Source organism: Lepidochelys kempii, chromosome 1 (assembly GCF_965140285.1).
Source record: "Lepidochelys kempii isolate rLepKem1 chromosome 1, rLepKem1.hap1, whole genome shotgun sequence".
In the NCBI taxonomy this organism is placed as follows: domain Eukaryota; kingdom Metazoa; phylum Chordata; order Testudines; family Cheloniidae; genus Lepidochelys; species Lepidochelys kempii.
The window spans coordinates 162,909,396-162,921,775 of NC_136380.1; the positions used below are offsets into that span (position 1 = coordinate 162,909,396).

The following is a 12,380-nucleotide window of genomic DNA, read 5'->3' on the forward strand; positions in this document are numbered from 1 at the left end:
GATTGCTGTTAGTCATCCTTGTTGAATTGTTTTCATAACTGATATAAAATCCACAACCAGCTCTGGTGAATTTCAACCATTGTTTCATTTTCGTTTTGTTTCAGAGGAGGGAAAAGTTCACATGTAATAATATAATCAAGTTTATTTTTAAGTAATTAACTGGTGCTTTCTTTTTTTTTTTTGTAGTGGTAGGCAAGTCCGTCTCTGGAGTGAAGAGGGCCCATTAGCATGGATAGTTGGAATCGATGATTGTGGATTCCTTCAAGTTCATGAGGAAGGAAAAGGTGTAGAGTCTGTGCATCCAGATGGCAACTCATTTGACATGCTGAAAAACCTTATTATCTCAAAGCAGCGGTAGACCTTGGATTTGGTGAAAAAGCTGCTTTAAGAAGACTGTTCAGTATTCAGCACCTAGCAGCTGATCTTGGCTATACACAATATATCAAACTGGAATGATTTGGAGGTGAAGTGTAGAAGCTAAATATAGCATTTTACATTATTGTTTCATTTCTGCTGAGTTTTCTAGCCAGTGGCCTTAAGGACCAGTTAGTATTTTCTATGCATTTTTCATGTTGCATATTTTTAAGCATAGAGGTGAGAGGTAGCTTATGATTAGGAGAAATCAACTTTTTACCAATCTCTAGTTTCTTCTTTCTTAACCTGGATAGCTTAGCTGAAAGTTGCTACAAAAGTTAGTGTTATCCCATTACTGGAGACCCATAATCTTTTGCTAATGGCCATTTTTTTTAAAAAAATTCACTAATGTTATTGTTTGTTATAAGCATTTACAGTAGGGAGGTATTTGCAAAGGAAGATGTTAAGCTCATTAATTCAATATATTTAAGAAACTAAAAAGACTGTATATATTTTTTAAAAAAATGTGTTTGAATAATGCATTTGTTGTGGTTTTGCTTTGGGTATAAGCAGTAAAAAGTTTAAATTACTTATTATGAAAATTTAAAGAAATGAGTTCTGCTTATGTCAGCTGTGGAGGACACATGGAAGAACTCACCAGACACCCATAAGGGAAAGTGGCAAGAATTCTGCAAGTTTATTAAGTTAACTGTGTATTCACTGCATGCTTAGATAATAGTCCCTCCCACCCTTTAGAAATAATGAGAAACTTTGCTGATTCGGTTCTGCTCCCTGTGCGCTTCTATTTCCTTTCATCATTCTGTAACTGGATCTCTGGCCTGTAGGCCCTTTGCACCTCTCTTATGGTGGCCTTGTGCTTGGACATCCCTACCAGCAGTGCCTGTGAACTGGGTTCATTTATAACCCCCGAGATATAGATCTTTTCTGCTTTTCTTAGCCTGTTAACTAGCTCTGATTCTTAGTAAATCACCCCATGCCTCCTTGTATCATGGTCTTTCTTTCAAGAGCTCTTAACGCTCCACAAGAATTACCCACCACATATGCAATTAGTGAATTACTTAGTTGTCATCCTCTATGTTACTGGCCATCAAATCCTCAGTCCACGAATTGATATCAGTGTTGACTGTACTTCACTCAATCCCTGAGAGGTGAACCACATCCAAATGATGAAATAAGAGAAGGAAACTTGTTCTTAAGGTCTCCTCTGCTAGCAACTACTCCAGTGAGAAAAGCACAATGAGGGGGCCTCTGTTCCAACCATCTCTCTCAAATCTCTTTTATTGTACTTTCATACTATTTCCCAAAGCAAGCCTCCTATTCCAGTGGTGTTAATTGAACCCAAGGGATTTGATTGTTTACTTGAAAGTGCCCTGCTGTGCAGCCTCCAACCTTACCTAATTGCTGTACAGGTTGGGTCAGATACAGTAGATAAGACAGTAGGTGACTGGAGGGCATAGGCGAGAAGCTGAACTTGAGCTCCCAACTGCATGGAGATGCTTTCAGGTTCTTCTCCTGGACCAGTCAAATTTTCATTTACAGCTTGGTCACCTGAGCAATGACCTCAAGCCAACCACCACACATCAATAGATGTCAGGTGTGACCTGGCCAATAGCCAGCTATGTCTCCTAATGTGGACTGCCATTGGTTATTACTACACCCTTCCCTTAGGATGCTTGGCTCAGCCAAGTGGGTTCTCACAAATACATTCCTGTCTTTTAGCCAGAAATGGAATTTATGGGTTAAAGTTCACTTCATAAATAACCAATATAAGGAGATCAGCTCAATTACAAATCCAAGAAATCTTAAAGGAGAATTGGCCTGTAATGGTAGATTAGAGTAATCCTTACTTACTGGAATTTGGCTGCTTTGTTGGTAAATTGCTAGCAATTAAGTTTTCTGTGTATTTAAAGTGAGGCTTGTGACCTCCGTGTCATAGTTTCTTTCACTTCTGCCTTCCAAAAGAGTCAGTTTCTTACCTCAGACAGGACTGCACACCGAAAAAAATGATAGAAGTAACACAATAGAGACTAAATATTGAATGACTTATTTAATAATTCATATTTAATATACTATATGTAAACAATAATACCCAACTTCCCTCTCACAAGACCTTGGTTAGAAAGAAAAAAAGCTTAATTTTAATACTGCTTTGGGCTGGGAACTTTTGACTACTGACTTACAGATAGATATACATGATTATTTATTTTTAATACTCAAATTTAAGTTTGAGCTACTAATCTTAAATACTGAGAGGAACTCTTGCAGTGTGGTGGTCTCTTCTTCTCTGCCTTTTCTTTATACAGCTTACAAATGATGCATGTTGCTACTTATCAACTGCAGAAGGCAGAATTTTGGTATTGCTTTTTACTCCTTGCCAGCATCCCCAGCTATAAATAGTGAAAAGAAAATTCAGCAATGCTCTTGGTGGTTCTTGGTCTGGTTTATTCCATCATGAAAACCTTCCTTTAATGCAGAGCAGTTACATTCCCAATCTGACTATTGTATCGCTGAATTAATTCTAGAAAACTGCTGTTTGTGCTGCAGTCCTTAATATAAAACCTGACTGTCACTATCAGGGCACAGTCAGGCAACCTTTTTGTAAAGCAGAATTAACATACGTAGGGCCATATCATACCACTGATTATTTTTGTCTAAGCAGAGTTGATCTGAATGTGACTTACATTTGAAATGTGACAATATATGGCCCATAATGTAGTAGGATCAATAGCAACAGTAGTAGTTCCGAAAATTTCCATATGAAATCATAAACTTTATAATAGAGATAAACCTGAACCACAATCCCCTGACTGAAATACACCCAAACTTCAGGAAATTTGGATCCAGATTTGAACGTGGTGGCCTGCCCTGATCTCGGTCATGGACTGATCCAAAACCCTGGATACAAACACCCCAAAACATTGGGAACGTTTTGATGAACATCTAGGTCTAAAATGTGCAGTTTAAGCCCATGTAACACTTTACAAAAACCTCTTTCTGCATACAGATGTACTGATGCAGACCTGTATGCCTTCCTAGAGCATCATTGACTTGTTTGGGACTCTGCATAGGAATATAGGCCTGCCCACATGGTTTGGTGGGGCTGCATGGGTATAAATATTCCCTATCCCCACCCACACACACACTGTTTCGGTCAGCAGGAGGGTAATGCAGCACCCTCAACTGACCTGGCCCCAACTGCTTTCTGCCCTTCCTGTCCATACCTGTAAACTTCCCCTTTCTCCTCATCTGCTGAAAGGGAGCCGTTAAAGGGGCAACACCTCTTTTTCTCCAGCTAGCCGGACAAAGACCCACTTGCATGCATGTTGCAATAGACACATTATCCCAATAAAAAGACTAAGGGGGAAAACATACTCCTTCTTGTGGGCAGAGCTGAGTGTCTATAAAACTTCACTTAGCTGCAATGCCACAGGACCTGTAGAGCAGGCAGATATATATCTTTAACTATATAATAAAATGCCAACAGTTTTTCATAGCTCCTATCATTGCTTTTTGGATTTCTGTGGGGGGTTCTTAATGAAAACCATGTTTTGTTTATGTTTTACACTGTAATGCTATTCTGGACGTGTCTGCATCGGAAAATTTATTTAATTTCCTTTTTGTAAATGAAAACTAATGAAGTGTGGACATGTCAGAGCACAAGTAGATCTTGTGGGAATACTACTTTTCCTTTACGCTTTTTAATGGCTTGTTCTTGTATGTACAAGACTGCCTATTGTCTTGAGAGGGAAAAACAGCCTTCAGATGGATGAAATATTTGTCATAAACCTGATTTTTGCTTCAGATGTACCATAGAATTTTACAAAGCAAATTCCTGTTTTATACAGAGCAGCTGAGTACGTCCATTCTGACCAGCAGCTGTTACTGTCAAGAAAGCCTTTTTATTCTACACTCATCTTAAGGTATATGGGGAACACAGTCGGTAATCTCATTGTTTTTGTGCCAAACTTGTCAAAAAAAAGTGTCTCAGAGTTTTTGTATGACAACTACCTTTTTTTATTAAAAAAGCCCTATACAAATTAGATAAAGCATAGAAATATATATGGGCAAAGGTAGAAAGTCAACCATCCCAAAAAGCTAGAAGTATCACACTGAAAATGTGTTCTTATTAAAATGTCCAGATTAGTAAAACACCTATTTCATTTTTAGGCTGAGGTCACATCTCAAATGATTTTCTTGATGAAGTGCTGTCCAAAATATTTCATTATGGTATCCATATTTCTTGCAATTTGAGCTTTTCTCCGCTGGACTCAGTTATAAAACTCATTAGATGTGAAAATAGCTATAGCGATTGTATATTGATAGCAAAACTTCTGCTGAGCAAGTGGGGGTGGGGTGGAGAAGGTGTATGTCTGTCTCTTTGGAAAGAGTGAGATAGGGAGTCCTATCCAGATAGAAGTGATACCATTTCCAGTATTTTTAAAATTATATCAGGCATTTAGAATTAAGAGTCCAAGATCTGCACAAATCTCACTCCTGTTCTGATGATTTATAAGCGTTTGGTGCATTTTGAAATATATATCCTGTGAGATTAATAGACCTCAAGGGCTGTTATCTAGAAATTGTATTGAAAAATGTTTAAATCTTTATGCTGCAGCTCAAGTATTGCAGGTAAGAAAATATTTTGGTTTTGGTGTTTTTTTGGCGGGGGGGTAGTTAAAGATATTTTGCTCTTTTTGATTCAGTCACAGGACCATAGTAATTTGAAAAATTACAATTCTGATACTAGTTGGGAAACTATGATGGGACATACAGTTATGCAGAAAATACAGCTCCAAAATATTTGTTATGGAAAGGAATAGTACATAACTCGTGCTTCAGTTCAGCTGATGTCTTTCAGTGGGGTTAGAACCTACTAAAATTAGCTGATTTCCTGGTGAGCTGTATTTGTGGAGCACATTTGATTTCCTGGTGAGCTGCATTTGTGGAGCTGTATTTGTGTATTTTTCAGCAGTGTTTATGTTACTGTAGTGGGCCGGCACCATCGTGCTAAAGCTGCGGTGAAGTTGCTTTCTCACCATTAACAGATGGGACGTAGGTGAGAACAAAAGCCAAAGAATTATAACAATTAACACATTATAGCCCCACAAATAGTTTAGGAAAAGGAGTTGCAAACAAATGCTGTAAATTGGTGATGGATTTAAAATACTCCATTGGTAGGTTTTATTCAGCAGATAGGGTTATTTTCAGTCCTTAAAGATAAAGCTATTTCTAGAAAACAGCAATGCATAGTTGGAATAAAATAAGTTAAATCTTTGCATTTTATAGTTTGAAAGAATAATCTAATGTTGTCAAATCTATGATTACAATTAAAAACTCTACGTACTCAAAAAGATCTCCACTGTGTGTCTGTCATTCTTAATGATCCCTTATGCTTGTATTTTAAAAAGATCAAAACCGTTACTCCTTTGACTACAGTATTTATTAACATTTTAACAGTTTTGTTTTATATAATAAGCAAAATATGCTTTATATTTTTAGGAAGTACATACATAATTTTGAGCATTAATAGTGTGTTTGTATTTTTCTTTACTTTTCACAAGTATTTGCCAAATATTTCATTTCTGCATCATATTTTTAAAAAAAAATTTCCAGGAAAAAAGTGGACTCAGACACATTTGTTCTGAGAAATAACTGATATGGATTGAAAAATTACATTTACTGTCACATTTTGTGAATTTCAGACAAGTACCAATATTCCAGCAGATATCCCATTCTTTCATAAAAATAGCATCTTTTTTGTGTGTGAGCTATATTTTCTAACCTGTACGTTGTGCATATCTCACTGTGTTTTAGAATGAGTAAATCTGCTGAATAACTCTTAAGAAAGTTCAGGGCTGTATTCAATAGAAAAGTGTGTCACTGCACTTACAAGTGTTGTGATAACTATGCTAATAGCATACAGATTTTGAGACACTAATAAGTGATTAATGTTTCCAATTTCACTCTTCATTAAAACTCTGTATTTCGCTTTACAAAGTTTCTTTGCCGTGCCAGGAACTCCCTAAGAGGTGGAAAAAAATCTGTGAAGTTGCACAATGAAGGTATTTCTGACTCAAATGAATAAGGCAGAAAGAAGGGAAATGAAATGGTTTTTTCCCTAATATATTCTGATTCACACTCCACTTAGATGGAATATTTTCCCTAATAGTTTAAAAAAAAAAAGTGTCAATTCTTGTACCATATACTGCGCTGAGTATGCACAGTGAACATCTGTAGTTTAACTGTCTCAAAGTATATATCTGAACTCCTACTTCTTTATAGAATTCTTCATTCATGTTCCAGATGTGAATATGCAATCAGTGTTTCTATTTTGAGGTGGCCAGGGGAAATGATGGACACTTGTTTTTTTAGTCACAAATATATGTTCTGAAACTTAATCCACATTATCATATGTGAATGCACAGTTCATTCTCTATTTCCTCACTATAAACCTCTGTGTCTCAGAACCTCATGTATTGTAAAACATCTGCCAGAGAATGATGGAACACCTCCATAACGCATATTCATTGAATACAGCCGCAAAGTGTGAATAACTAATAAGATGCTGGAAAGTACTTTGTGGTATTGTACTTCAAAAAAACAAAAACTAAAGTCAAACTTGTACCTTCTGAAATCATGTTTTCACAATGAAGACCCACTCAAGAGAACAGAAAAATATACTAGACTGATTCTGTGTGCAGTACACCGTACTACTGACGTATATAGCAAAATGTAATATGGGAGAGCTGTGCATCAGGTTTCTTCTTGACAATGTAGACAATGTCAGTTTTCTCATTGCAGGACATTTTTAATTTTAAAAAATTAACACACACCAGTCTTGGCATCATTGTACTCTTCCAGGAATTAAGTTGGATACATACATTAGTGACATTAGTTTGGAAGGTCAATTAAACAATGAGAACAAAGCACTTGTAACTAATCTATCAATATCGGTAATAGGATTCACTTGTAAAATTCCCTTAGACCTGGCTCCTTTCCGTCTTTAGAGACGCACAGAGTGCATTTACAGTGAACATTTTTATAAAGGCATCAAAATTCTACTAACTACTACGAAATATTTTTGTTAAGCATCACAGTGAAAGTATGCAGGGGCAGAGAAAAAAGCACTGTCAGCGAATTAAAAGTTCAGTTAACTGTGAACTTGCAAGTGCAGTGTATCCAATGAATTGCAAAATAACGCTTTCTCAATACTATTCATCTTTTAATAGAAAGGCAGTAAAAATACTGAAAATTGTTTTTTAAACACGTCTTCAAAGCATTTGTTTACTTGTTATATCAATTAATATTCATAAAAACCTAGGAAAACGAATGAATTTTGTTGCTGTGTATGAAATACAGAAAATGCTTTATTGATTAAAAATGTATACATTTTATTACATCCTTTAACATATTTGTCTTTAATAAGGTGTAATCCATGAGCATGTATTTTTCCATATTGCACAAGCCATGTGAGTACTTTCTTTAGAGATACTCCTACAGAGCATGAGACATTTATATTTAGCTGTGGCAGATAAAAGCTTTTATAATGTAATCTAGCCTTGAATGGAACTAAAAAAAGAAGCTAGATAATGCTGACTCAACTTTACAATGCAGTCTTCCTATAAAACACCATCTGATTCCATTGTTTGTACTTGTTAATGTTTATACGTGTTATTTTAGGGAGTCATTCGTCATTTTATCAAGAGCACACAGAATTTTTGGGGAGGTGATGGAGAAGGTGGTGTATGCTGATCGTGTATACTCTCTGTAGAACATACATACAGTAGAACCTCAGAATTACGAACACCTCTGGAGTGGAGATTGTTCATAACTGAAATGTTTGCAACTCTGAACAAAAAGGTTATGGTGGTTCTTTCAAAAGTTTACAACTGAACATTGACTTAATACAGCTTTGAAACTTTACTATGTGGAAGAAAAATGTTGCTTTCCCTTTATTTTTTTAGTAGTTTACGTTCAATACAGTACAGTACTGTATTTACCTTTTTTTTTGGTGGTGGTAGGGGGTCCTTTACTGTTGCCTGATTGTGTACTTGCAGTTCCAAATGAAGGGGGTGGTTGACTGGTCAGTTCATAACTCTGGTGTTTGTAACAATGAGGTTCTATTGTAAATACATAGGTCTCCTTATTTGTACACCATAGGGACAGGTGAAAATAACTAATTGGTACTTTATTGGAAATACTGAACAAAATTGAGTAGATGGGGATTTTCTGCTAATCTGAAATGCTTTTTCCTGGATACAGTTCACTGTACCTAACCATGAGAGCTGTGCGAAATATTCAGCTCTATCTAACCACAACTGTACTCAAACTGCTTTTTGTAACTTGCAGTGGTTTCTCGTGTCCAAACTGTCCATCAAAGTTTTTTGTGGTGAGAGAGAATCTGTGAAACCTGAATCTTGACTTGGGGTCAACGAGGAGAATTCAACCTTGAGAAAGTCCAGTTTGCTAAAACCTGAACTTTTTCAAAACTTTAGAAAGTGCTGACAAGTTTCGAACCAAGCTTGCAAAGTTTCACTGAATTCTCCTCACTATTTCCTTTGCTGTCTAAAATGAGAAATTTCTAATGTTCCTATCAGGACAGTCTTTTGAATGGTTTGTTTGAAAAAGTGCACAATCTTCTCCCAGTATATCCAGTGGCAACTTGAAACTTGAAAAAGTTATTTCTTATCACAGTATTTTTTTATTGGGAGTAATTTTCAGTCCTTGCAGTGTGATCTCATGTTGTGCCAATCTTGCTATGACAAGACTTTTTCATCTGTACCTGTGTCTACTAGTTTGACTTTTGATCATCCCTCTCGAATACATAATAATAGCAACAAGCTATGAATTCCTGACTCTTAAAATATATCATAAAGTTAGAATTATCTAACTTTGTTTTAGACTATTAAAATAATTAATAAGCATTCCAAGACCATGTGATTTGTGGTTAGTTCATGCAATTATGTCATGGATATTTAAGATTAATTATCATTTTTTAAACAAAGTTCATTTGTCAGGTTGTTTACAACATGGTTGGGAAATTGCTCTCGTATTTCACAGTGTTTGTCAGATAACATTTAAACAAAATTTTATGGTTTATATTAATGGTAAGAATCTTGAATATATTTTGGAGACCTAGTTTTTTAAAAAAGAAAAAAAACAGTTGCTTCTGTATAATTCTGGGCATAGAACATTTGCCCTTTAATTTTGTTACACACTGTAAAATAACAAAATTTTGATCTTTATATGGCTTCTTACTGGCAGAGTCTACACCAGAGATTTATCTGTAACAATGAAACACTGAAGCTAGATGTGTATTTTTCTGACCTTGAAGGTATTATAACACATTACTTGCCAAGAACACATACAAGTTTGTCCCTCATTGACCTTCTGCTATGCTCAGTAAATGTAGCCATGTTTTCTCATGCTTTTTAGAAATCATTACAGTTTGGGTTTGTTTTTAATTAAGAAATACATTTCTATTATTGTCACCTCCCATTGGCTATTATTACAGAAGTTCCGATATAATGGGGTAGTGCAGTCTCCTTGTGGGTTTCTGGAGAAGAGGCTGATGATGGACTTTGGTTTTTATAAATAAATGTATTTACCTCTTCAGAAGTGTATCCATAATTTTCTGCTACATGTCCTGTTGCTGTACATGATGAGGTTTGAAATGTACCATGTTTGGCTAAAACATGGTGATAGTTCAGAAATACAAATGGGACTTGTCCAGTAGTTCTCGTATCCATCATGTGTTCATTTTCAGAGTCATGGTCAAGCTTTACTGTCATTCTGTCATCATTGTCTAGTTCATCCAGATTCATAGCATGATGGTTAATATGCCCATATTTTGGTTCTTTCATACATATTCTCCTTGTTTGTTCATATACTGTTGGCACTGGCAGGAGATGACTTAATTGTCCAATAGCTTTAGCCTGAAAACATTCTGATTTTGGCAACAAGGAATTAGCTATGGAGTTTGAAAAAGACTTTTCATTAACACACACTTTTTCTTGTAGGTCTCTGCTGAAAGCTAACTTGTTTTCTTCTTTAATGAGATGATGAGATGGATGTATCCTGCTTTCCATTTTGTTGGGTTTCATGATGCTGGAGTTGTAAATATCTTCTTTGTATCTGCTGTTTGGCATGGATGTTGCACAACTTGGAAAGCTGTCAGATGTAGCATCTTGGCTGTATCTTCTGTTTGGTATGGGCACTTTTAGGGAAAATAAAGAGTATTAATTGCTGATGATTGGAGCTCATATACTATGAGTTGTGTTAGAGACTGTCACTTTTTATGATTTTACATTAATACTAGCTAAGTTTGGGCCTAATCCAAAGCTCATTGACTTCAATGGTTTGAGTCAGACCCTTTATGACTGTACTGAAAAACCAGAAACCGATATGGAAGGCTAGTCAGTGTGTAAGGCAACTGACACCTTAGTTGCTCTACGTTGCAACTTTTCAACTAGGAAAATATTTTGATTGCATTAATATTTTGATTGCATTGCATTTGATTCTCATTGTTTGTCTGTGTGGCTGTAAATTGGTATCCTCTTTGAAATGGTTAAATCAGGAAATTTAACAAGGACTTAAACATTTGGAAAAGGGATATAACTTTATACTTTTGAAACTCTTGTGAAAGCTTCAAAATCTATCCCCCAAAAAAATTTTACATTTTTATTATGTATTAAATTCAGAGTCAAACAGGACTTTATTCTTGTTGCCAATGTGTGTGGGGGGAGATTACTTGGACTCTTGCAGGAGTCATTGACAAATTGAACTAGACTTATGTCCTGTTATATTGGATTTTTAAATTGTTTGTTTCTTTGAAATGAAATCTAGCATTAGATATTAAAAATATCTGTAGCAGAGCAGTAGACATGTCACTTGACTACAGTAATATTATACTTATGCTTTTGAGAGAGACTCTGACATGTCAAAAACAGTCCAAAAACTTGGAGTTTGAAGATCAGAATATTAAATCATGGATGAGCCTCAGATGCAAAGTCAGATCTGGATCCAAGGTATCCCAGTTTTCAAGGATATTTGAATGTGGAGTTTTTTGGTTTCATCCCATCTCTCTGAAATACAAAAATGTCTGGTGCATCTCTTCTCAATAAGCTCTACTCTGTCCAGGTTTGAGGATTCATTAGCCAATATTAGTTGGTTGCTTTGTTTTCTATTTGCCTCATGCTGCCTTTCTTGTTTCATGCCAATTTGCCTACAAATGACTATCTGTATTAGTCCTATCCGATCTAACTAAAGTTATGCAATATTCAGCCAGAATATAAAATGAAGTTTCTAGTTAGTAACTATCTGGGCTTTCTACGCTCGGTGCCAAGAAATAAATCTTGGATTTAACCTTTTAATATCAAACATTCAAATATCAGATCTAAGTATGCCTTAGTCTCATTTTCAAGCCAGTTAGCCACTCAGGCTGAGGGCAAGTCTACAGTCAAGCGCTACATCAGCACAGCTGCACCAACACAGCTGTGCCGCTGTAGCGCATGTGGTGAAGACACACTATGCCGACAGGAGAGCGCTCTCCTGTCGGCATAATTACTCCACCTCTGCAAGAGCTGGAAGCTATGTTGGTGGGAGAGCATCTCCTGCTGCCATAGCACCGGTGTGGGCAGCACTTAAGTTGATATAACTTATGTCACTCGGGGTGGCTTTTTCACACCCCTGTGCGACATAAATTACATTGACTTAAGCAGTAGTGTAGACCAGCCCTTAGTCTCATTGGAAGTAAGTATGAGTTAGGCTCCTAAGTGACTTGAAAAATGGATGGGCTCTTTCAGAAATTTTACCCAACATCTTATAGGTTGTCTACGCTGTAGCTGGGATTGCTTCCCAGTGCAGGCAGACAGATGTGCTAGGTTTGCTTTTGAGCTTTCATGTGAAAAATAGCAGTGTAGCTTGGGGGTAGCCACCCATGTATGTACTCTGGAGGTCTGGGTGGAATTGTACTCAGGCAGCTAGCCCAAGCTGCTGCATCTGTT

At 36.4% G+C, this 12,380-nt stretch overlaps 2 protein-coding genes across 3 annotated transcripts in view; one reads left to right on the plus strand and one right to left on the minus strand.

The window, feature by feature from the left end:
- HLCS (holocarboxylase synthetase) overlaps positions 1-5,742 on the plus strand; it is a 212,719-nt gene extending 206,977 nt beyond the window's left edge. Inside the window, exon 11 of the mRNA XM_073361038.2 lies at positions 187-5,742. Coding sequence (XP_073217139.2) covers positions 187-358 — 172 coding nt within the window. The 3' untranslated portion in view covers positions 359-5,742. The remainder of the gene's footprint in view (positions 1-186) is intronic.
- SIM2 (SIM bHLH transcription factor 2) overlaps positions 5,544-12,380 on the minus strand; it is a 72,943-nt gene continuing 66,106 nt past the window's right edge. The window contains exon 12 of one of the 2 annotated variants that reach the window (XM_073361054.2): positions 5,544-10,591. In XM_073361054.2, the coding sequence (XP_073217155.1) occupies positions 9,864-10,591 (728 nt within the window). In that variant the 3' untranslated portion in view covers positions 5,544-9,863. The remainder of the gene's footprint in view (positions 10,592-12,380) is intronic. The other variant, XM_073361064.2, reaches the window with a different exon arrangement.